This window comes from Carcharodon carcharias, chromosome 2 (genome assembly GCF_017639515.1).
Source record: "Carcharodon carcharias isolate sCarCar2 chromosome 2, sCarCar2.pri, whole genome shotgun sequence".
NCBI lineage: Eukaryota > Metazoa > Chordata > Chondrichthyes > Lamniformes > Lamnidae > Carcharodon > Carcharodon carcharias.
This window is the reverse complement of record NC_054468.1, coordinates 136,890,773-136,914,923: the sequence shown is the minus strand read 5'-3', so window position 1 is coordinate 136,914,923 and position 24,151 is coordinate 136,890,773. Positions and strand designations below refer to the sequence as shown.

The following is a 24,151-nucleotide window of genomic DNA, read 5'->3' as shown; positions in this document are numbered from 1 at the left end:
TGTGAATGCCACTTGGGCTTTTCACCTGCCGCCAACCTTAAGGTTGGACAGGCAGCATTTCTAATTACATGAATTATGTTCTTAATGGCCTTAGTAGGCCATTTACATATTGGCGGGTGCGCAGCCGACTCCGGCGTGTGCCTGCCGAACGAAATATTGTGGGACTGCACGATGACGTTGAGATGCCCACATGATGTCATCGGCGTCATTTTACGCATCGGCGTGTTGGGTCCGCCCCCGTACGCCGACTGAAAAATTCTGCCCTGGATAATTATTTTTGAACAGTAAACGTTTTATTAGGTTTTCACAATGATTTTCTACATATAAAATCTGAATCAAGAAATGTTCAAATACAAAATAAATTAAATGTTATTTAGAAAAAAAAAAAAATCAGCTTTTGTTTTCATGGTCCTACATTCAAAACCCTTCCATTTCAATTCTTGGGTATCTTCATGTTTTTCAGTTCTGTTAAATATCTGTTTGAGAAGAAGCTAGGTCAGCAAGAGGGAGAAAGTAATCGAGGGGTTCACTGAAGAGGGTTGGAATGAGTCCCATGTGGATCACAAACACCAGCATAGACCACTTGGGCCGAATGACCTGTTTCTGTGCTGTAGTGTGATGAAATCCTCCCAGGCACACTGCCTGTAGTTTTAAATGGTGAACCACTCAAATCCTAAAGTCCTTCTTTGTTAACTTTGTTAAAATTCTAGCCACTCTGTCATGTAGAAGCAAGTCGCTGGAGAGATTTCCCCACCTTCATGGCAATCGTCAAATACCTGCAAAACACCACAATAAAAGGAATTGAACTCCCATTTCAGAACAGTATGGAACACATCAATATACAGTGGCAGCAAAAACCTACAAATCAGCTGAGTGGGGGACAGCATCAAGCATGAACCTGATACTGAAGGCAAAGTCCTTCTGCTTAATAGGCTATATGCTGTGTTTAGAATCTTTAAGTGTAATTAACTCTTGTGGCACTGAACAATAGGGAATATTTTAAAAAATACACTTGCATTTATATTGGGGAAATTTGCAGGGCCATGAGACTAATTGGATAGCTCTTTCTATATAAAAAGAGGAGACACAAATAAAAACTTGAACTCACAAACCAATCCTAACAGAGATACAGCAAAGGGGAAAATGTTAATTCCCTGAAATGAATGAACCACAGAAAGCCTTACAGTAAACGCACTTACAAAACTCAGGCCTGTAGAACTGCTGTGGCTTCCTGATCTGACTCAATGGCTAAATGTAAAGGTACTAGGATATTTGGAATAATCTACATTGATGAAGTAATAGACGTTCTCTTCAACTCCAATAATTTCTCTCTCCCCACTGCCTACCAGGTGGGGTGGAGTATCTGGGATGTTTAAAGAATTAAATTTAATAGGTCACACTCAACTAACCCAGAAGACATCACACTTACTGGGCACATTCCACAAGGTGTCCTCATCAGGCCAGTGGGCTGGATGATGGGATTAACTGCTCGATACAGCTTCATTTGCCCATCCACGCTCCCGACAGTACCTTCCTTTGCAGCTATGATAGTCATCTCCACCTTCCCATCATATATCAATGTGTTCAGAATAGTTTCTATGTCTTCCATAGAGAGTTCCACCTGAGATTGCAGAAGCATCTCAGTTATTCAGTCACCATGCAATAGGAAAGATATTCGGACACAACAGAAATCTCAACTGGTCAAAAATATCAAGATGTTTGCTGGAGTAATTTTGGTCTAACCCATCAGCCATTTCAATAACCAGCAATGACGTCTTTAGTACTGATCCAACCTATTAACCATTAGTAATAGTTCCTTTAAAGCAGGGTCAATACTACAGTTCTCTCCATTATAGCAACAGCACCAGCAAGCTATGAAATTAGAGGATATTGCAGCTTAATGCCAAATTACACAAGGTCATAATTTCAAGCCCCATTGATAAGAACAGGATTAGGCCATTTAGTCCCTGGAACCTGTTTTGCTATTCAATGAAATCATAGCTGATCTGTGCCTGAACTCCATATACGTGCCTTTGCCTATACCCTTTGCATGTAGAAGTATTTCCTAGTTTCACTCCTGAGCGTCAGGGTCTAGTTTTTAAAGACCATGACCCCCAGTCCTGTACTTCAGCTAAAATAATTTCTATCTACCCTTTGCTCCTCTTAATATCTTAAGATTTTAACTTACTGAGAATACAACCCTAGTTTGTGTAATCTCTCCTTGTAATTGGGCCATTGGAGTCAAGGTATCATTGTAATATATCTACGCTGCAGTCCTTCCAAGGTCAATATATCCTTCCTGAAGTGTGATGCACAGAACTGCTTTTCACAGTACTTCAGGTTTGTATAGTTGAAGCATGACTTCTATCCCCTAGTATTCTTGTCCTCTAGATATAAAGGCCAGCATTCCATTAGCTTTTTTAAATCAAATGTCATATCGCTACAGAAAATAATGAATTGTGTACTTGTACCCAAAAGTCTCTTTGGACCTTCACTGCTTCTAGCTTTTTCTGCCCCATTTCAAAAGTACCCTGTTCTATCCATTTTAAATTCAATTAGCCACAGTTTTGTCATTAATCTATAATATCTCTTCGTAATTTTACACTTCCATATATGCTGCTTACAATGCCATCTATCTTGGTGTCATTGGCAAACTTGGATATGTGGCTTGTTGTGAATTATATGATGGATAGTTAAGGCCCTTACCCAGATCCGTGCAGGACACCACTAGTTACATCCTGCCAATTACAATACCTACTCATTATTTCTACTCCCCTTCTCCTTCCACTCAGCCAATTTCCTAATCAGGTCAATAATTTGCTTTCAATTCCATGAGCTTCAACTTTAGTTAACAGTCTCTCGAGGGACTTGTATCAAATGCTTTCTGGAAGTACATATAAATAACACCCATAGACATTCCCCTGTGCACTATTTTAGCACCTCTTCAAAAAAATTTAATCAGATTTGGTAGATATGCTAGCTCTCTCTGATAAGCTGAAATTTAAGGTGTTCCAATGCAAATTTTCCATTTTAAAAGGATTCCAGAACCTTGCACACACAATCTAGACTGACACTCTAGTGCAGTACTAAGGGAATGATGAAGGTGTCTTCTTTTAGATGACATATTAACCCAAGGTCATGTCTGTCCTCACAAGTATTCGTAAAATGGTACTTTTGTGAAGATGAGCAGGGGAGTTTTCTCCTGTTCCTGGCCAATATTTATTCCTTAACAATCATCGATAAGGCACGTAGGCTGTGATTTTGCGGTCAGTGGCAAAGCAATGGTGCTCTTCAATGACCTTAAAGCTGCACACAAAGATCTAGCAAAATGTGTGGCATGGTTGTCCTTTTTCACAATGGCCATTTAAATTTAAGGAATAGTCAAGGGGATGATTTGGTGTGCAACAGCAGCAATGTCAGTTAAGCAGCCAATCATATTGAAATATTCAGACACTGCAACCCAGGTAGTTATACACAACAATCTCACTTTTAATTTCAATTTTCAGATAGTAAAATAGAGATGATTTGATAAAGGTAGAAGCTGGAGCAACGATAGACAAACTTAAATTTTTTTTAAAAAAAGATGTGGAACTTATTTAACATTTCACAAATATAAAATTAGCTTTTTCAGGGCTAGGGAGAGAATTTAGCAGTAATTATGAAGTTATCACATCATTTAAAGCTCTCATTTGACAAGGTGTAACTTTACCAAAGCTTTTGACATTAAGACCAACAGCGCAAGAGTGGAACATAGGAAATAGGAGCTGGAATAGGCTTTGAGCCTGCTCCACCATTCAATTAGATCATGGCTGATCATCTACCTCAACACCATTTTCCTGCACTATCCCCATATCCCTTGATGTCTTTACTATGTAGAAAATCGACTGATCTCTGTCTTGAATATACTCAATGACTGAGCCCCCATAGCCCTCTGTGGTAGAGAATTTCAAAGATTTACTTCGAGTGAAGAAATTTCTCCTCATCTCAGTTCTAAATGGCCTACCTCTTATTCTGAGACTGTCCCCTCTGGTTCCAGACCCCAAGGAAGTTCTCGTCAATTCAACTGATTTCCCATCAATTGCAATCTAGGGGGTGCTACAATAGTGCACTCTCTGGGGAAGAACAGAATCATTCTCAGGAACTACAGGATTTCTGCTGTCAGTTCCAGTGAAGTAATGGTGAATGCTGACAGTTTCATTGTCATTACCACCACAAAATCTGGTGATTACCTCAAGGTTGTTTGTGGGAGTTTGCCGAGACTAGCATAAGCAGTCAAGAAATCATCCTTGTGACCTCCTGAAGGATTCCTTGCAATATACAATTGGTACCTATCACTCATACACTGCTAGTAAAGAGTTGTATTTCATCTCATTGACTTGATTTAACAAAGAACATTAACCTGTTTTCAATGCTTCCTAGTCCTCAAACATATATTAGAGATAAAAGCTGACAATATCCTATAATACCTCAACATAAGAGCAATATAGTTATGATAATATCCTATCTAAACTCAACATGGAGATCAGACATTTCCCCCACAGAAAACCAACATCAACACCACATGATTAGCCAGGATCGTAGGAGCCGGAAACCTCGATGCCCAGTTATTTTCTAACTGAGCAGGGTGCAAAGATATTTACCGTGACCCTCAAAGACACAACTCGAATATGCAACTATACAGAGTATTCTTGTACCTTGCTGATACCCAATTCACAGATGTATTTCCAGACTTCATGAGATGAAGCAAACGAACTGTTCCTTTGAACCATAGGACTTTGTTTACTCTCACGTGCCACTTCTGCCTGTAGAGAACATATGGTTGCCTTCTTTAATCAGTGATCACGTCTGTTGAATAATCTTCAAAGCAATTATTCAAATTTCCCACTTACTACAGAATAGCACAGAGCATTTCCTACAGAAATTCATCGCTACCAAAGTATAAATAAGTTTATAATAAAGACTGAACACTTGTGACATTGTGCAGCACGCCATGAAGTTATTAGTGTATATAATATTGTTGGAAATTATTTTTTTTTAAATAGAGGTTTAGTCTGTGTGTGTGTCTTAATTGGATTAAAGCCAGCTAGTCTGGGTGCTTTGATGTATAGTAGTTTGAGATGTGAACAGTAGAGTGCATTTGCATTTTGTTGAATAGAGCATTCGAGAAGGGGAGTATTCAAGAAGGGGAGTGAAATCTGGAACCTAGTTAGCAGAAACCAAGCAATGTTTATATTATTAATAAAATTGGTACTATGAAAGGAGTTTTATTGTTAGAAGAGGTGGAGTTCAAATGGGCTGGTGATACAGTGAGAATTTATATTCAAAGATATGTGCCGGGTATAATAAACAGCAGTATGTGCTTGCAGAGCAGAGGCATGTAACATCAAAGCCTGTAAACCTAACACTGTGTCCGCAAAGGAACCAAAGCGAAAAGAACCTCATTTTGAATCTGTAAGGCGAAAATGTTTTGCCGGGTGTCTGTTTAAAGTCTATGGGTTGCTGTTGCCTTAGTGGAGATTAGTTTGGGAATTTGTTAAAAGTTATGATAGTAGTAATTTGTAGCCATGTGTATATGTTTAAGTTGTGTAGATTAATAAATGTCTCATGTAATCTAATATAAAAATCTTGCAAGAACTGGTGGTTTTATGCCTGAATTCAGAGTTGCATCTCAAACATACCAAATTAAAATATAAGTTATGACAGTTGTTTAAAGTTTCCCTCAAGGATTTTTAAATAACTCAGCTTTACCAACTGCATGGGTCATAACACAGGACAACATCAGGGGAGCTAGGCTGGAAAACTCAGCTATGAGCAGTTAGATGTCAGGCGGCGGTTCTTTTCTCAAAGAACAGTGGAACCTCTAGAAAAGCCGCCGACTCGTGCAATGGACGCCAGTTCACTTCACTGAATTCCTCGAAGTGAGAGCTGGGCCTGTATTTGGTGGTGAGGAGATTACCTCAAAAAAACAGGTAAGCTCTGCATAGAGTTACCAGAGTGAAGTGATCTCGTGTACTAGTTGTGATCACATTAGAATTTCCCATATTCCTCCACCTCTCCCCCTTTAATTTGGCCTGGGTCTATAAAGTGTTTTATTGTTTCTCTCAGATCACATGACTTTCAGGTAGGGTGAGCAGAGTATGGATTATGACGCACCAGACATCAGAATTGTGTGGGACAGGCTGGATGGACCAGGAGGTACTGAGCGACAAATACCTGTCATTGCTCTGATGACAAATTTACTCATTCAGGATTCAGATTGCACTATGAACTGACCATGATTTGTGGATATCAGAGTTTGAAAAAAAAATTGGGAGGAATTTGCATGTACATAAAGAAATGGAGTTGAGAAGCAATAAGAAAATGCAGCTACAGTGGAGATGAAATGAGGTTCTGTACTTCCTGATAACATGCACTGATAAAGCTTTTGTATTTAGAGATACTTCGTTGCTGACGAAAGCCTCAAGGAAGGCAAGGGGAAATTATTCATGTTTGTGTCCTTGGTGTGTAACACAACAGACACTCCTGTACAATTTACAATATCATTAGAATAGCAATTCCCCACGCCTTACCTTATTTTGTAAGAATTTGAAACACTGCTGATTCAGCACTTCTACAAACTCAGACTCAAAATCTTGGTCACTATACCAAGCTCCACCAGTCACAGATCGATCCGGCTGCAGGTTATATAACATATATACCTTTTTCTTTGAAGCCTGGAAGAGAGGAGGAAAAATGACAGTCATACTTGTTTCTGGGATTGTGGACAATACTGCAGAGGCAACCCTTGTTGTCCAGAGGGCATTAAGAGCCAACCATGCAGAGTGAGACTGGAGTCACATGAAAGCCAGACCACAGACCAGGTGGGCGCATAGGGCAGGTCCACGTTCCTGAAGGACATTATATATCAGGTGGGATTTTAAATAATCTGACTGGTTTCATGGTAATTTATCTAGTGCCAGCCCACAACTTACGTCTTTCCCAACCTCTCCCCCTCCCAAGCTCAATCTCACAACTTCCCAACATGGGGTTTCAACTCATGACCTCACTATTGCTAGACCAACACCAAAACAGTAGTTCTGGCAGCATCGGCGGAGAAGAAAAGAGTTGACGTTTCGAGTCCTCATGACCCTTAACAGAACTGAGTGAATCTAAGGAGAGGGGTGAAATATAAGCTGGTTTAAGATGGGGGGGGTTGGGTGTGGTTGTAGGGACAAGCAAGCAGTGATAGGAGCAGATAGTCAAAAGATGTCACAGACAAAAGAACACAGAGGCGTTGAAGGTGGTGATATTATCTAAATGAATGTGCTAATTAAGAATGGATGGTAGGGCACTCAAGGTACAGCGCTAGTGGGGGTGGGGTGGAAAGGCTAGCAGGGCATAAAAGATTTAAAAGTAATGGAAAAAGGTGGGAAAAGAGAAATCTATATAAATTATTGGAAAAAACAAAAGGAAGGGGGAAGAAACAGAAAGGGGTGGGGATGGGGGAGGGAGTTCAAGATCTAAAGTTGTTGAATTCAATATTCAGTCCGGAAGGCTGTAAAGTGCCTAGTCGGAAGATGAGGTGCTGTTCCTCTAGTTTGCGTTGGGCTTCAATGGAACAATGCAGCAAGCCAAGGACAGACATGTGGGCAAGAGAGCAGGGTGGAGTGTTAAAATGGCAAGCGACAGGGAGGTTTGGGTCATTCTTGCGGACAGACCGCAGGTGTTCTGCAAAGCGGTCGTCCAGTTTACGTTTGGTCTCTCCAGTGTAGAGGAGACCGTATTGGGAGCAACGAATGCAGTAGCAGAACACCTGCGGTCAGTCCGCAAGAATGACCCAAACCTCCCTGTCGCTTGCCATTTTAACACTCCCCCTGCTCTCTTGCCCACGTCTGTCCTTGGCTTGCTGCATTGTTCCAGTGAAGCCCAACGCAAACTGGAGGAACAGCACCTCATCTTCCGACTAGGCACTTTCCAGCCTTCCGGACTGAATATTGAATTCAACAACTTTAGATCTTGAACTCCCTCCTCCATCCCCACTCCCTTTCTGTTCCTTCACCCTTCCTTTTGGTTTTTCCAATAATTTATATAGATTTCTTTTCCCACCTATTTCCATTATTTTTAAATCTTTTATGCCCTGCTAGCCTTTCCACCCCACCCCCACTAGAGCTGTACCTTGAGCGCCCTACCATCCATTCTTAATTAGCACATTCGTTTAGATAATATCACCACCTTCAACGCCTCTGTGTTCTTTTGTCTGTGACATCTTTTGATTATCTGCTCCTATCACTGCTTGCTTGTCCCTACAACCACACCACCCCCCTCCACTTCTCTCCCACCCCCCCACCTTAAACCAGCTCATATTTCACCCCTCTCCTTATTTCTCACAGTTCTGCTGAATGGTCATGAGGACTCGAAATGTCAACTCTTTTCTTCTCCGCCGATGCTGCCAGACCTGCTGAGTTTTTCCAGGTAATTCTGTTTTTGTTTTGGACTTCCAACATCCGCAGTTTTTTGTTTTTACCAAAACAGTAGTGTTTACCTTTTCTGTTCTCACTAATTGAGAGGTATTTTGGTGCAAAATTCAATATCAGCCTAGTACACAGATTGTAACGAACTTAGTTTTTGATGTTCCCTTGTTGAGATTGGGACACCTCAGGCTGCGTATCTCACTGTTTAAGCATCCAGCTTACACCGCCTTCCCAGTGGGTAAGAGACCCATATTGTAACGTCTCTGTGCAGCAAAAGACACAAGACAAGGCTTGTCCTGGAAATTTTATCATCAATGCTGGAAATCTGAAATTTAAAAAACAGAAAAGTACCAGGGAAAGGCAAATCAGCCAGAAATTAAAATGTAAGGAAATGACAGGCAGGAAAAGTCCAGCTAATCCATCAAGCCTCCCTAGACTCATGACAATTGACCAAATGCTCATGTAATGTTCCGGGAGAGACAATTAAAAAAAGATCCAGTGTTAATAATGGGGGAAATAAATCTCTGTAAAGTTTTTCTTCAAGACCCCCACCCCCATCCCTCAAGTGACCAAAAATCAGTCTAGTAGATCTCATAACTAGGTGTTAAGAAGTATTTGGTGTTTCTGGGGTGACTTTTCATGTAACGAGAATAGAAAAACCCTTCTCTCATCTCAATGAATCGACTGCACTTTAAGTTGTCAAAGAATTCACCTCCAGAAGTACTTTTAAAAATGTTGAAATTACTTTCCCCTCAGCTTTTTTCTTTCATCCTCAACAGTCAGAACAACACTTTCAAGCAACTTTCAAAAGGGAAACTGGAAAATACTTGAACAGAACAAAGTTTCAGGTTTATGGGGAATAAACAGGAGAGTGGGTTGTGTAATTAGAAAGCCCTTTCAAAGAAATGGCGCAGGGAGGATGGATCTCCTTCTGTGCTGTAAGAACAGTTTTGATTCTCCTCCAAAATGCTGCTGGAAGCTTCATTGTGTGTCTCAGCTCCTCCATTAATTAAAGCTAAACATTTCATTTTAAATATACAAACAATGAAACCCACCACACATTCTGAACTAGGACAAAACAAACAGAAGCTGAAAAGCTACATCGGCCTTAGTTCAGTGGGTAGCTCCAACCTCTAAGCCAGAAGATTGTAGGTTCAAGTCTCACACTTGAGACTTGAGCCTATAATCTAAACTGATGCTCCAATGCAGTACTGAGAGAGTGTTGCACTGTCGGGAGGTGCTGTCTTTCAGACAAGATATTAAACCAAGGCTCTATATATCCTCTTGGGTGGATATAAAAAATGCCAGGGCATTATCCTGAAGAGCAAGAGATTTCTACCCAGAGTCCAGGCCATCATTTGTTCCTCAAACAACTAAAACAGATGATCTGGTCATGTATCACACTGCTATTCGTGGGAGCTTGCTGAGCACAATTTTTACTGCCACATTTCCTGCATTACAACAGTGACCACATTTCAAAAGTACTTAATTGGTGGTGAAGTACTTTGAGATATTGAGGTTGTGAAAGCTGCTATATCAACATCCCAGGGATTACCATCGAACAGAAACTGAACTGGACTAGCCATATGAATACTGTGGCTACAAGAGCAGGTCAGAGGCTAGGAATCCTGCAGTGAATAAATCACCTCCTGATTCCCCAAAGCCTGTCCACCATCTACAAGGCACGTCAAGAGCGTAATGGAATGCTCTCCACTTGCCTGGATGAGTGCAGCAACAACATTCAAAAAGCTTGACACCATCCAGGACAAAGCAGCCACTTGACTGGCACCCCTTTCACAAACATTCACTCCCTCCACCACCAACGCTCAGTGGCAGCAGTGTGTACCATTTACATGATGCACTGCAGAAACTCACCAAGGCTTCTTAGGCAGCACCTTCCAAACCCACAACCGCTACCATCTAGAAGGACAAGGGCAGCAGACACATGGGAACACCACCTGAAGTTCCCCTCCAAGCCACTCACCATCCTGACTTGGAAATATTTCACCATTCCTTCATTATTGTTGGGTCAAAATCCTGGAACTCCCTCCCTTACAGCACTGTGGGTGCGCCTACACAACATGGACTGCAGCAGGTCAAGAAGGCAGCTCAGCACCACCTTCTCATGGGCAATCAGGGATGGGCAATAAATGCTGGCTTAGACAGTGATGCCCACGTCCCACAAATGAATAAAAAAAAGTCTCAAGGCTTTGCATTTTGGTGCAGCCTGATAAGGTGGAAAAGTTTGGCAGTTTCCTTGGTGTGTGGGTTTGGAAATGTTAATGTACTCACAGCCACAGACTTGACAGCTTTAATTAGTTTTTTGCTCTCCATGTTCTTGAGGATTTTGTTGATCTCTGTTAGTGGGAGGTTGCTCTTGTATCGAATATCTCTGCTCCATATACCTACAAAAAATCAATTCAAATCACTGGAACTCAACGATGAATTTAAGTTGCACTGGTTTAGTCAAAATAAGAACCAAGGTACACATTTTCCAGTTATTACAATTTTAAGAGATGTACAGAGATCAGCTTGTAATTTTATTGGGTAACAAGTTTTACAGAATCTCGGTATCAGTGGGGAAATATTTTGCAGATAGTGATCATAACTCCTTTAGATTCAAGGTTGTTATGGAAAAGGACAAGAATGGGCCAGAAATCAGTGTTCTAAAGTTGGGGGTAGGCCGATTTTAATAAGATCAGATATGATTTAGCCAGAGTGGACTGGGAGCAGCTACTTTTAGGTAAATCTGCGTCAAAGCAGTGGGACTCATTCAAGAAGGAAATAGGGAGAGTACAGGGCCAACATATTCCAGTAAAGATAAAGGGTGGGACCAACAAATCCAGAGAACCTTGGATGATGAGGGATATACAGGATTGGATAAAGAGAAAAGAGGGAGGTTTATGGCAGAAACCGAGGGCTCAAAACAGTAGAAGCCCTAGAGCAGTATAGAATGTGTAGGAGGGAACCTAAAAAGGAAATTAGGAGACCAAAAAGGGGCATGAAAAAACATTGGATTTTCCTTTATTTTAACTGCCAAAGTTATTTTACAAGTACATTAAGAATAAGAGGATAACTAGGGAAATAGTAGGGCCCATTAAGGACCATGGTGGTAATTTGTGTGTGGAGCTGGAAGACGTAGGTAGGGTTCAGAATGAATACTTTGTGTTGGTGTTCACAAGTGAGAGGGACGACGTGGGCAAGGAAATCAGGCAGAAGGACTGTGATATAATTAAAGAAATTAGCATAGAAAGGGGGTAGCTTCTAAGTGGCCTGGCAGGCTCTAAAGTCGATAAATCTCCAGGCCTGGATGAAATGTATCCCAGGCTGTTGAGTGACGCAAGGAAGGAAATAGCAGGGGCACTGGCAATAATTTTCAATACCTCTCTGGCCACAGGAGAGGTGCCAGAGGACTGGAGGACAGCCAATGTGGTACCGTTATTCAAGAAGGGACGAAGGAATAAACCAGGGAATTACAGGCCAGTCAGTCTAACCTCAGTGGTGGGGAAACTATTGGAAGCAATTCTGAGGGACAGAATTAATCTACACTTGGAGAGGCAGGGATTAATCAAGAAGTCAGCATGGTTTTATTAAGGGAAGGTCATCTCTGACCAATTTGATTGAATTTTTCGAAGAGGTGACCAGGTGTGTAGATGAGGGCAATGCATTTGACATAATCTACTTGGACTTCAGCAAGGCTTTTGATAAGGTCCCGCATGGGAGACTGATAACGAAGGTAAGAGCCCATGGGACCCAAGGCAATTTGGCAAATTGGAACAAGAATTGGCTGAAAGGCAGGAAGCAGAGGGTGATGGTCGAGGGGTGTTTTTGTGACTGGATGCCTGTGTCCAGTGAGGTTCAACAGGGATTGGCGTTGGATCCCTTGCCATTTGTGGTATATATAAACGATTAAGACTTGAATGTAGGAGGGTTGATCAGTAAGTTCGCGGATGACACGAAAATTGGTGGGGTGGTAAATAGTGAGGAGGATAGCCTTAGACTACAGGAGGATATAGACAGGCTGGTCAAATGGGCTGATCAGTGGCAAATGGGATTTAATCCGGATAAGTGTGAGGTGATGCACTTGGGCAGGGCAAACAAGGCACGGGAATACAAGATAAATGATAGGACCCTGGGAAGTACCGAGGATCAGAGGGACCTTGGTGAGCATGTCCACCGGTCCCTTAAGGTAGCAGGACAGATAGGTAAGGTGTTTAAGATGGCATATGGGATACTTGCCTTTATTAGCCGAGGCACAGAATATAAGAGCACGGAGGTTATGCTGGAACTGTATAAAACACTGGTTAAGCCAAAGCTGGAGTATTGCGTGCGGTTCTGGAATCCGCATTATAGGAAGGATGTGATTGCACTAGACAGAGTGCAGAGAAGATTTACCAGGATGTTGTCTGGGCTGGAAAGTTTTAGTTATGAGGAGAGATTGGATAGACTGGGGTTATTTTCCCTGGAGCAGAGGAGATTGAGGGGGAACATGATTGAGGTGTATAAAATTATGAAGGGCATAGATAGGGTAGACAGGAAGGAACTTTTCCCCTTGGTGGAGGGATCAATAACCATAGGGGGCAGAGATTTAAGGTAAGGGGCAGGAGGTTTAGAGGGGTTGTGTGGAAGACTTTTTTCACCCAGAGGATGGTGGGAATCTGGAACTCACTGTCTGAAAAGGTGGTAGAGGCAGAAACCCTCAAAACATTTAAGAATTATTTGGATGTGCACTTGTGATGCCAAGGCATACAAGGCTATGGGCCTAGTGCTGGAAATGGGATTAGAATAGTTAGGTACTTATTTGACCAGCGCAGACTTGATGGGCCAAAGGGCCTTTTTCTGTGCTGTAGACCTCTATGACTCATCAGTGTCAGCTGGGACTCAGTGGGTAGCACTCCTGCCTCCAAGTTACAAGATTATGGGCTCAGTGACTTGAGTACAGAATTTAGGCTGATATACCATGTAGTCAAGGAAACGCTGTACTGTCACAGGTGCTGTCTTTCAGATGAGACCTTAAAACCCAGGCCAATCTGCCCCCTTGATTGGACCAAAAAGATCCCACTGCACCATTTTGAAGACGAACAAGGGAGTCTTCCTATATATATCCCTCAGCCAACATCACTGTAAAACAGATTGTGTGGGACCTTGGCTGTGTGCAAACTGGTTGCCTTGCTTACTATGTTAGAACAGTGCTTTCACTTCAAAAAGCACTCAGTTGGCTGCAATGCGGTATCATGAGGTTGTGAGAGGTGCTGTATGAATGCAAACCTTTCTCTTCATATGAAAGACTCAACTAGAATTTTTAAAATTTACATCTGTAGTAGCACAATGTTCTTCTGTATAGAAGAAAGGATAATAAGATAAATGAAGTTTGGGGCTGGGGGAGGGGGGTGATGGATAAGTCCTCAATCCACCCCCGTGCAATACCTCCTTTCAAAACCACTGTACAAAAGGATGGGAGAAAGCAGGTGGCTTAGTGGAAATGAACTATTTTTAAAGTGCCTCTGAAAAACATGACATTCTCTATGATGTGCTTCCATCATTGTAACCAAGCGGCAAATGCTCTTAGGTACATTTGAGATTCAAAGGTAGAACATAAAGAATGGAAATGTACTTTCACATCCAGACATAAACCGCTCAGATCTGTGCTCATCCAGTCTGGATCACAGGGACCTGCTGGCATTCTGCTGGGTCATCCATGAGTTGGGATCAATGTGTGCAACACTCAATGCAAGAGGAAGTCCCAGCTGGAGGGATGGGAGGTGGGTCTGGTGGTGGGGGGAGGGGGGAGCGTTATTGTGGTAGCATATGGAGTAAAAGGAACAATGAAGAAATTAGGAAAACAATTCTATGAGAGGATTTGAACTGTTTGTCAATTAATTTGAAGGATTTTAGTTACTGTACCTTTATTTCCAGCATCTTCTATGATTTGATAAACCAGTTTTTCCTGATTGTCAGATCCCTTCATTTTGCTGTTTTTAAAGAAAAACAAATTCACACATTTAATTAAGAGTGCACTAAAGACAGCAATAACTCTAAACTTGGGGTTAAAAGTTCTCACAAAAGGAGCAGTAATGCGGGGCATTAGGGAATTAACACTCTGGACTGTTGCTTTTTTCGATTTGATATAAAAATAATCGGCAACACAGATCAAACCTTGTGTCTATCCCCACTTCATGGCACAGAATGTAGAACACCAGGATTAAAAAGAGCAAGATAGAAGTTGATATGTGAAGAAGTTGTGGTTACTTGATGTCAAGTCTGGGTGTAAAAGTTCAAGGATGATGATGGCGGAAGGATTGAAAACAGCAAGAGGTTTTGAGATCCTCAGAAAGAAAGAGTCAAAGTGTAAGATTGTGAGACAACTCACAATGCAGTGAATGCAGCGGAGAAGGGAGGAATCAGGGAGAGGGTGACTGATGACATGTAAAAGGAATCAAGAGCAGAATGTTGAGAGAAGCCCTATTGAAAGTGGCAATGGTGAAGCAGAGAGGCAAGAAATGATAGGAGAGAAATTAGAGCCTAGACGTGAGTTAGACAGATTGCCTTAGGCAAACATGTTTTTGTATTCACTCTAAGAGTGCAAGTTAAGTGGTGGAAGAGCTACTCTGCATAAAGGAGCCATATTCAAGTTTTTGAGAGATTTGGACTGGAGTTTTAATAGGGGGAAAAATGTTTGGCACAAAAAAGGAACAAAACTTCGTGGAATGTCAAATAGGGGTAGAGCCTGCAGTGACTCCCAGCAGTTGAAAGGGAACGTTAGAGAACACATAAGAACAGAAGTACGCCATTCAGCCCCTCATTCAATTTGATCATGGTCAAATTGAATCTCAACAGAATTTATCCACCACAGTCCCTTTTAATGTATGAGGCATTTCACATATCCCATGACAGTTTCAAGGGCTAACAACTGGTTCTGTGTCCACCCTTTCTGCTGCCAAATGGCAAGTGAGATGATGGGAGGAAGAGATGGCAAGGCAATTTGTCAAGTAGGCAATACCCTACAGGGGAAAAAAAAATCTTTGCAATGCAGAGATTGCATTTGATTTCACTATTCCTGAATCTCCCCGAACATCTCTCCATTGCAGTTACAAGGTGTTGGATAAATGCCCCCAACTATCGTCCCCGGTAATCCAGTCTAGATGCTTGTCAACCTCAGCGTAAAGAAATGCTTCCTAACATCTGCCCTAAGTTTTCCCTTCACAGCTTTAAACCTGATGTTTGTTAAAGAGAACAAAGAGAAACAATTGGTCTTTTTACACCGCCCCCCCCTCCCCAGCCCTGCACACCCTCCAATTGCCCTAATATACATGTGTACATAACTACAAATGGAGCAAAGGTGGGAAATTGGAGTTGTGGTACAGATAAGCCATGATCTAACTGAAAGGTGGAACAGCCTCCTGTTCCTGTGTACTTTCCACAATCCAAAGATCCAGAGTGATGCAAAGCTGGTGTACTTGTAAGTACATGGAGCATCAAAAGAAGTCACTGAAGCTGCTCACCTTGCAGTTTGGGTATCTTTTATTCGATAAAGGAGACCAGAAGTACCCCTCAGCAGATCCAACTGGCCCTGAAATGATTCAATAACAGAATGACTTTACTTCCAAAACAGGAAGAAGAATAATCAAGTTTTACTGCTACAACAGAACTGTTAAGCTATTCTGCAATATTACTGGAATTAAATACTTTTGATATGCTGTGCTCTTCAAGCTACGAAATGAAGCATTTTTCCCCCACTCACTTGACAAATTGGCTTTTCCTTTTTTAAAACTATGAAACCCAAACAATTTGCACAAAATACTAACATAGAACACAGAACTCAATTGAAAAGTTGTGAACTTTACAATTAACTCGCCAAGCCTGCTTTGACTGCACCTTCCAACTCATAACCTCTACCACCTAGAAGTCCAAAGGAAGCAGATGCATGGGAACTTGCAAGTTCCCCTCCAAGTCACACACCATCCTGACTTGGAACTACATTGCTCTTCCTTCACTGTCACTGGGTCAAAATCCTAGAACTCCCTTTTTACAGGACTATGGGTGTACTTACATAAGTTGGACTGCAATGGTTCAAGAAGATAGCTCATCACCACTTCCTCAAGGACATATAGGAATTGGCAACAAATGCTGGCCTTTCCAGTGATGCTTACATCCCATAAAATAATTCTTAAAATACATTCTGCATCCATTCGTCATGCACTATATATGCAAACTACTGTCTCTAAAAACCTTGGAAGCTACATTCTAAAATTCAAGTAGTTGGAGGAGATATCTAGCAATTCAATGTATAATTGATAAAAGTGCAAGACTAAACACAAAGAAGACACTACCACGAACATGATGGCAGGAACAAATTCTTAATATATGGGTCTAAATCCCACTCCAGAGACTTGAGCACAATCAAAACTGACGCTCCAGTGCAACACAATAAGGAAACCTTGAGGTGCCACTTTCAGACAAGATGCTAAATGTCACCCTGTCTTCCCTCTCAGGTGAATGTTTGAGATTCCAAGGCATTATTCAAAAAAAAAAATAGGAAGTTCATCTCAGGGTTCTGGCCAACATTTATTCTTAAACCAACACTCAAAATATATAAGTTGGTTATTATTATTGCTGTTTGTGGGACTTTTTTGTGTGTAAATTGGGCTGCTGTATTCCTTATACTGCAGCGACTACACCTCAAAAGATATTTCATCGACTCAATAGCACTTATGGATGTCCAGCAGTCAAAAATTGCACTACATAAATACAAGTCTTTTATTATGAATATTAAATGACCTACTATTGAGAGAAGCCTGTTGATGGCCATCGCCCTCTTCTGCGGCTCCACGTGTGGCATGTCATTCTGAATAACCTGGTCTGTAATTCCTTGTGGGAACTGCTGGCAGAGTTCTAAAATCCTAGGAGTAAAAGAGAAAGAATAATTGAGCAGAAGTAACTACCTGTGGTCTCCTTCAAGTGATAAGATTCCATAATATGTAAGTATTAGCTCCAGACACCTCAAGAACACTTCAGCCTTCCCAATATTTAATCGGAAGAAATTTCTGCTCATCCAGTCAGATAAGCAGTCTGATAATTTAGCAAAATTGGAGGAATTGAGAGGGGTGGTGATGAAATAAAGCTGGGTGTCATCAGAGTACAAGAGAAAATTAACACTTACAGATGATGTCTCCAAGGGGCAACCTTGTAGATATGAAATAGGAGGCGACCTAGGGCAGATCATTGGTGTAGAGTACCACTTCTGGTACTACATTTCTCAATGCAAAGCTATCACAAATATATTATACTGTTCTCTGTTCCATCACAAGAGCGTATGGCAATAACACGCAGGGGTCCAAAATTACCTATTAAACCACATGCACAAACCTACAGATAAAAGCAAAATACTGCGGATGCTGGAAATCTGAAACAAAACCAGAAAATCCTGGAAAAGCTCAGCAGGTCGAGCAGCATCTATGGAGAGAAACAGAGTTAACTTTTCAAGGTCAGACGGACTCGAAACGTTAACTCGGTTTCTCTCTCCACAGATGCTGCTAGACCTGCTGAGTTTTTCCAGCATTTTCTGTTTTTGTTGCACAAAACTACAGTTGCTTTGGCTGGTCAACTCTGAATATGTTACATCTGTGTAATTTTTTCAAATTAGACATTTACAAAGTTAGTGTCAAGCTGATTACAACTGACACAAGGCAAATCAGTGTAAATCACCTCCTGGAAGTGCACCTTTTACTAAATACGGAACTTTGGACAGCCAGCACAGACACGACAGGCTGAATGGCCTCCTTCTGTGGTGAAACCATTTGAGATTCTGAAATGTCAGTTCAGCTACTTATGCTGCTTATCCTTTGTCACTGCAACACAGAAACCACATGGACATCGCAGCAAGAAAACGACTTGCAGTACACCTACAACTAGTTAGTTATATCGTACTCTTAAACATCTGTCTGTATCATTAAGCCATACAGTGTTACATTAATAGCTATTACCACTATTAAAGTCACAAATCATATCCTATGTGCCTGTGACAAAGGTAAACTATTCCGCCTCGTCCTTCTTGAAATGTCTGCAGCCTTTGAAGCAGTTGATCACACCATCTTCCCCCAATGGCTCCCCGCTGTCATTCCAGGTGGATGGGACTTCTCTTATGCGGTTCCATTTTTCTCTATGTAATTATAGCTAGAGTATCATTTGTAACGCTTCTCTTGCTGATCCAGCACAGTTACCTCTTGTGTCCCCCTCCCAATGGCTTCTCTTGCTGATCCTGCATGGTTACCTCTTGTGTGTCCCCCAACAATCTATCCAAGATCCCCTCCTATTTCTTATCTACAATGTTGTCCCTCAGCGATATCAGTCATAAGCACAGCATGCATGCTGATGACACCGAGCTCTACCTCACCACAACCTCTCTCAAATCCTCCAATGTTGCTAAATTATCAGACTGCATATCAGACGTCCAATATTGGATAAGCAGAAATTTCCTCCAATTGAAAACTGGAAAGACTGAAGCCTTTGTTCTCGGCCTTGCAACGTACTGATTTCAAAATTATCATCCTTGCTTTCAAATCCCTCCTGATTTGGTCCCTAACTCTGTAGTCTCCTCCAACTCCATAACCCTCTGAGATATCTGTGCTCAAAAGCACAAGAAATAAGAGCAGGAGTAGACCATATGGCCCGTCAAGCCTGCTCCACCATTCAATACAATCATAGTTGATCTCGGGCTTCAACTCCCATTTTCCAGCCCACTCCCCATATCCCTTGATTTACTGAGACCAAAGATCTCTCTATCCCAGCCTTAAATGTATTCAACAATGGTGCATCTACAACGCTTGGGGGTAGAGAATTCCAAAGATTCACAGCCCTCTGAGTTAAGAAATTTCCCCTCATCTCAGTCCTAATTGATCAGTACCTTATCCTGAGACTATGCTTCCATATTTAGATTCCGCCACCAGCAGAAACAATCTCTCAGCATCAACCCTCTCTAGCCCCTTCAGGATCTTATAGATTTCAATGAGATCACCTCTCATTCTTCTAAGTTCTAGGGAATATAACTCCAATCTACTCATCTTATCATATGACAACCTTCTCATCCCAGGGACCAATCTAGTCAACCTTCGCTTTACCGCCTCCAATGCAAGTGCATCCTTTCATAAAATGTGGACGCAAAAATATTCACACAGTATTCCAGATGTAGTTTCACCAAGGCCCTCTGCAATTGTAGCAAGACTTATTTATTCCTATACTCCAATCCCCTTACAATAAACACCAACATGCCACTTGCCTTCCTAATAGCTTGCTCTACATGCGTGCTAAATGTTCTGCGTTCCTTGTACATATCCAAATCTCTCCAAACAGCAACATTTACAAGTTTCACGCCTTTCAAAAAGTATTGTTTTTCTATTCTTATGACCAATGTAAATAACCTCACACTTACCCACATTATACTCCATCTGCCATCTTGTTGCCCACTTCCTTAACCTGTCCATATCTCTTTGCAGCCTCTCTGTGTCCTCCTCCCAACTTACGTTTCCAACTAGGTTTGTATCAGTGAACTAAGGTACATTACCCTGTATCTCTTTGTCTAAGTGTTATGACCACAACCAGTCTCAATCTCAGAGGAAAACTTGACTTATGGGCCATAGCCTTTTTTATGTATTCTGAAAACAAGAAGAGGACATACTGATCTCAGCAGTAAGGAGTTCAGTAACACTTTATGGATTTTAAAATTTAAAAGTAAAAGCTTTATGAACAAGAATAAAAGAAAACTCAAGCACACAAGATTACAGGTATCTAGTTAAACTTAGTCTTACAAAACATTTCCCAAAAAGACTCTCTACTTCGTCAGACCCACAAGTAAACATCTTCCAGGCAATATTTCCTTATAAATGTTTAACTTGTTAAAAATCCAGTAATGTTACCCAAGGCAAACTGCTGTAGCTTCAATAAAGGCATACCACATGACCTGTAACACTCTTCCACTCTGTTGTGAAAATCCAAACTTCAGAATAAAACTGCTTTTTGCGATTCAAGACTTCTCTGGTTTGATTGGATGGTTGATTCAAACTGCATCTTCTCTCAGCCAAAGCTCTAGCTATAGCTCCAGCTGCTACATCTCACACTGCACAGCTCAACAGCCCAACCGCTCAAAGAGCTCCAGCAGCACCACTCGCCCTCCCCCCAAGCTCTCCACAACAAGTCTAAAATACTGTTTTTCCTTTTCATCTTGGGTTCCATTGTTTTCACACCTCTTTGAAACTTAAATCCTTCCAAATATAAGACCTTTCATGTTTTTAACTTGTGTTTGCTTTCGGGTCAATAAAACATAACATCCCACATATATTTATCTATGGCTATTTTACCTATGGAACTCCTGCAAGATGCAAACATGTCTCTTTTCACCTCTGACTCCCCTTTGATATTCAAACTCTCCACTTATCTAAAAATGCAAATGTTAAATCTAGCCTATTCACTTGTACCTCAAACCTAGCACCTCAATCCTTTTCATGTTTTAAACCCCCCAGACAACCTGTCTCTATTAATCTCTGCCCTGCTTAATTAAATCATACACACAACCCTTTTTCACAGAATAACACAATATTCCCCAAAAATATTTTTTTAAATATTTTTCACGCTAAGTCATTAGTGTATATTGTAAATAGTTGAGGCCCCAGCATTGATCCTTGCCCACTCCACAAGTCACAGTCTGCCAACTTGAAAACGCTCCATTAATGCCTACCCTTTGCTTCCCAACCATTAACCAATCCTCTATCAATGGTAATATATTACACCCAACTCCATGAGCACTTATTTTGCCTATTATTTTATGTGGCACCTTAAACAAGTGCTTTTAGGAAATCCAGGCATACTACATCTACTGGTTCCCCTTTGGCTACCCTACTAGTTACATCCTCAAAAAACTTTAATGAATTTGTCAAACAGGATTTCCCCTTAGCAAAACAATGTTGATTTGTTCTAATCAGACTATGCTTTTCTAAGTGCATTGTTAAGACTTCCCTAATAGATTCCAGCATTTTCCTAATGACTGATGTCAGCCTGTAGTTTTCTCTCTTGCTCCTTTCTTGAAAAGCGATATTACATTTGCCAACTTCCAACCTAACAGGATCATTCTCACATCTAAGGGTTTTGGAAAATCGTGGCCAGTGTATCCACTATATCCGTGCTGAAGGTAAGCATGCAGGTACAGCAGGCAGTAAAGAAGGCAAATGGTATGTTGGCCTTCATAGCCAGAGGATTCGAGTACAGGAACAGGGATGTCTTGCTGCAATTGTACAGGGCTTTGGTGAGACCACACCTGGAATATTGTATGCAGTTTTGGTCTCTTTATCTGAGAAAGGATGTACTTGCTTTAGAGGGAGTGCAGCAAAGGTTTACCAGGCTGATTCCTGGGATGACGGGACTGACATATGAGGAGAGATTGAGTTGATTAGGATTATATTTGCTGGAGTTCAGAAGAATGAGGGGGAATCTTTTAGAAACCTATAAAGTTCTAACAGGACTAAACAGGGTAGATGCGGGAAGGATGTTCCCGATGGTGGGGGAATCCAGAACCAGGGGTCACAGTCTGAGGATACGGGGTAGACCATTTAGGACTGAGATGAGGAGAAATTTCTTCACCCAGAGAGTGGTGGGCCTGTGGAATTCGTTACCACAGAAAATAGTTGAGACCAAAACATTGTATGTTTTCAAGGAGTTAGATATAGCTCTTGAGGCGAAAGGGATCAAAGGGTATGGGGAGAAAGCGGGAGCAAGCTATTGAGTTGGATGATCAGCCATGATCATAATGAATGGCAGAACAGGCTCGAAGGGCCTACTCCTGCTCCCAATTTCTATCTCTTTTAGAACCCTAGGCTGTAGACCATCAGGTCCCAAGGATTTTTTGATTTTAGTTTTTTTAGCTCTTTATGTGTCTCCAATACTTGTTTTCTTCTGCTGATATTAATTACCTCAAATTGCTCATTCTTTTTATCCCCTAAGATACCCTCAAATTCTGGCCTCTTATGCAATCCCAATTATAATTACTTCACCATTGCTGGCCATGCCTTCAGTTACCTAAGCTTCAAACTCTGGAATTCCCTGCCATCACCCATCCACCTTGCTTTCCTCCTTTAAGATGCTCCTTAAAACATACTTTGATCAAGCTTTTGGTCATCTCCTCATGTGAGATGAGCTAATGTGGCTCAGTGTCATACTTTTTTTTATATACGCTCCTGACTGTGAAGCACCCTCGGACATTTCATTATGTTAAAGGAACTATAAATTTGTGTCAAAAGCAAAATACTGTAGATGCTGGAAATCTGAAATGAAAATGGAAAATGCTCAGCAAGTTTGGCAGCATCTGTGGAGAGAGAAACAGAGTTAACATTTCAGGTCAAGGACCTTTCTTCAGTCATTGTAAACTGTTGGGAGCAACATGGGGAGGGGGAGGGGCTGCGGAATGTATGCAAACTTTACCTGCTTTCCAGCCCCACAGGATCTACAGCTTCTTGCTTCACTTTCACGTCGGCCATGGTTTCAATTGTTGAGCATGACAATCTATTGGGAATGAATGCGGCTCAAGGGCTTGTTTGCAGAACCCGCCTGCGGTGTGGGCGCGCACCTCAATCAGAGATTGCAATTCTCGCGTTCCACGTTCTAAACTGTATCAAACACCAGCTCGGATGTTCCAAATCCAGCGATCCACGTTCTAAACTGTAACAAACATCAGCTTGGACGTTCCAAATGACAAGCTCGCATTCTAAACCCCTGAGATCAAAATCTGCAACTTCGCTCCTTTACTTCTGCCTCTTTTGCGGGGGCTTTTCACTCTGCCGGCTCAGCCTCTTCTGATCGGGGAGAGACCAGATATTCGCCAGGCGGCATTCTTCACTTCTTGTCGTCAATTACAAGCAGTGAGGGAAGATTGTCTTCTTTCGCGATGCATTACAAGGCAATCCTGAAAATAATGCAAGACTAAAAAGGCAGGGTTTATTACGATGACTGCTCCCCCTCCCCCCCACCCTTTGCCCCAGCTCGATTCCCCTTCCTCTCCGGCAATCTTAGAGAGCAGCTGTTTGGTTTGAGCGGGCCTGATCAGTTTTCGGCGCATGTATTCTTAATATGAATCGGTACTCAGAGCCTTGATGTTAAGAGTGGTTGGCTGCGGATTGTGTGCGTTTGAGATGACATTTTGAGGATCAGCAAATCTTTTATGCCGGATTGTATGACATGAAGCCCACAAACAGCACGGCCTCCCAGTCCTTCCTGTCCTCTATCACGGAGACCTTAGACAACAGTACACGGGAGAGCCTGGACAAACTGCTAACTCCTGACGAACTGAACAAGGCCCTTGAGTCCTTCAAGAAGAATAAAACTCCCGGAAGCGATGGCTTGCCGCCGGAGTTCTATTCGGCTGTGTGGGACTGGATCGGCCCGGACCTGCTAGAAGTGTACGAGAGTATGCTCCTGGCCGGCTGCATGTCAGAATCCATGAGGAAAGGCATCATCTATAAGCACAAGGGGGAAAGGGAGGAAATTAGGAATTGGCAACCCATTTCACTATTGAATGTGGACTATAAGATTCTGTCCAAGGTCATCGCCAATCGGGTTAAGTCCGCTCTGGAATTGGTGATCCATCCTGACCAGATCTGCGCTGTGCTGGGCAGGAAGATCACTGACAGCCTTGCACTGCTCAGGAATACGATTGCCTA

The 24,151-nt window shown here is 41.8% G+C and overlaps 1 protein-coding gene across 2 annotated transcripts; it reads right to left on the bottom strand.

Annotated features, from left to right (window-relative positions):
- Positions 1 to 274: 274 nt before the first annotated feature.
- polr3f (polymerase (RNA) III (DNA directed) polypeptide F) lies at positions 275 to 23,342 on the bottom strand. Of its 2 annotated transcripts, XM_041204286.1 has the most exons (9): positions 22,917 to 23,339; positions 17,233 to 17,350; positions 15,953 to 16,020; positions 14,355 to 14,422; positions 10,743 to 10,855; positions 6,570 to 6,713; positions 4,695 to 4,802; positions 1,430 to 1,621; positions 275 to 776 (listed from the first exon to the last, which is right to left on the bottom strand). In XM_041204286.1, exons 1-9 carry the CDS (start codon positions 22,970 to 22,972, stop codon positions 699 to 701), a joined length of 945 nt encoding a protein of 314 aa, XP_041060220.1. In that variant the 5' UTR covers positions 22,973 to 23,339; the 3' UTR covers positions 275 to 698. The 2 variants fall into 2 exon arrangements, with proteins under 2 accessions (XP_041060220.1, XP_041060229.1); XM_041204295.1 differs by lacking the exon at positions 15,953 to 16,020 and having other exon boundaries at positions 22,917 to 23,342.
- Positions 23,343 to 24,151: the final 809 nt, after the last annotated feature.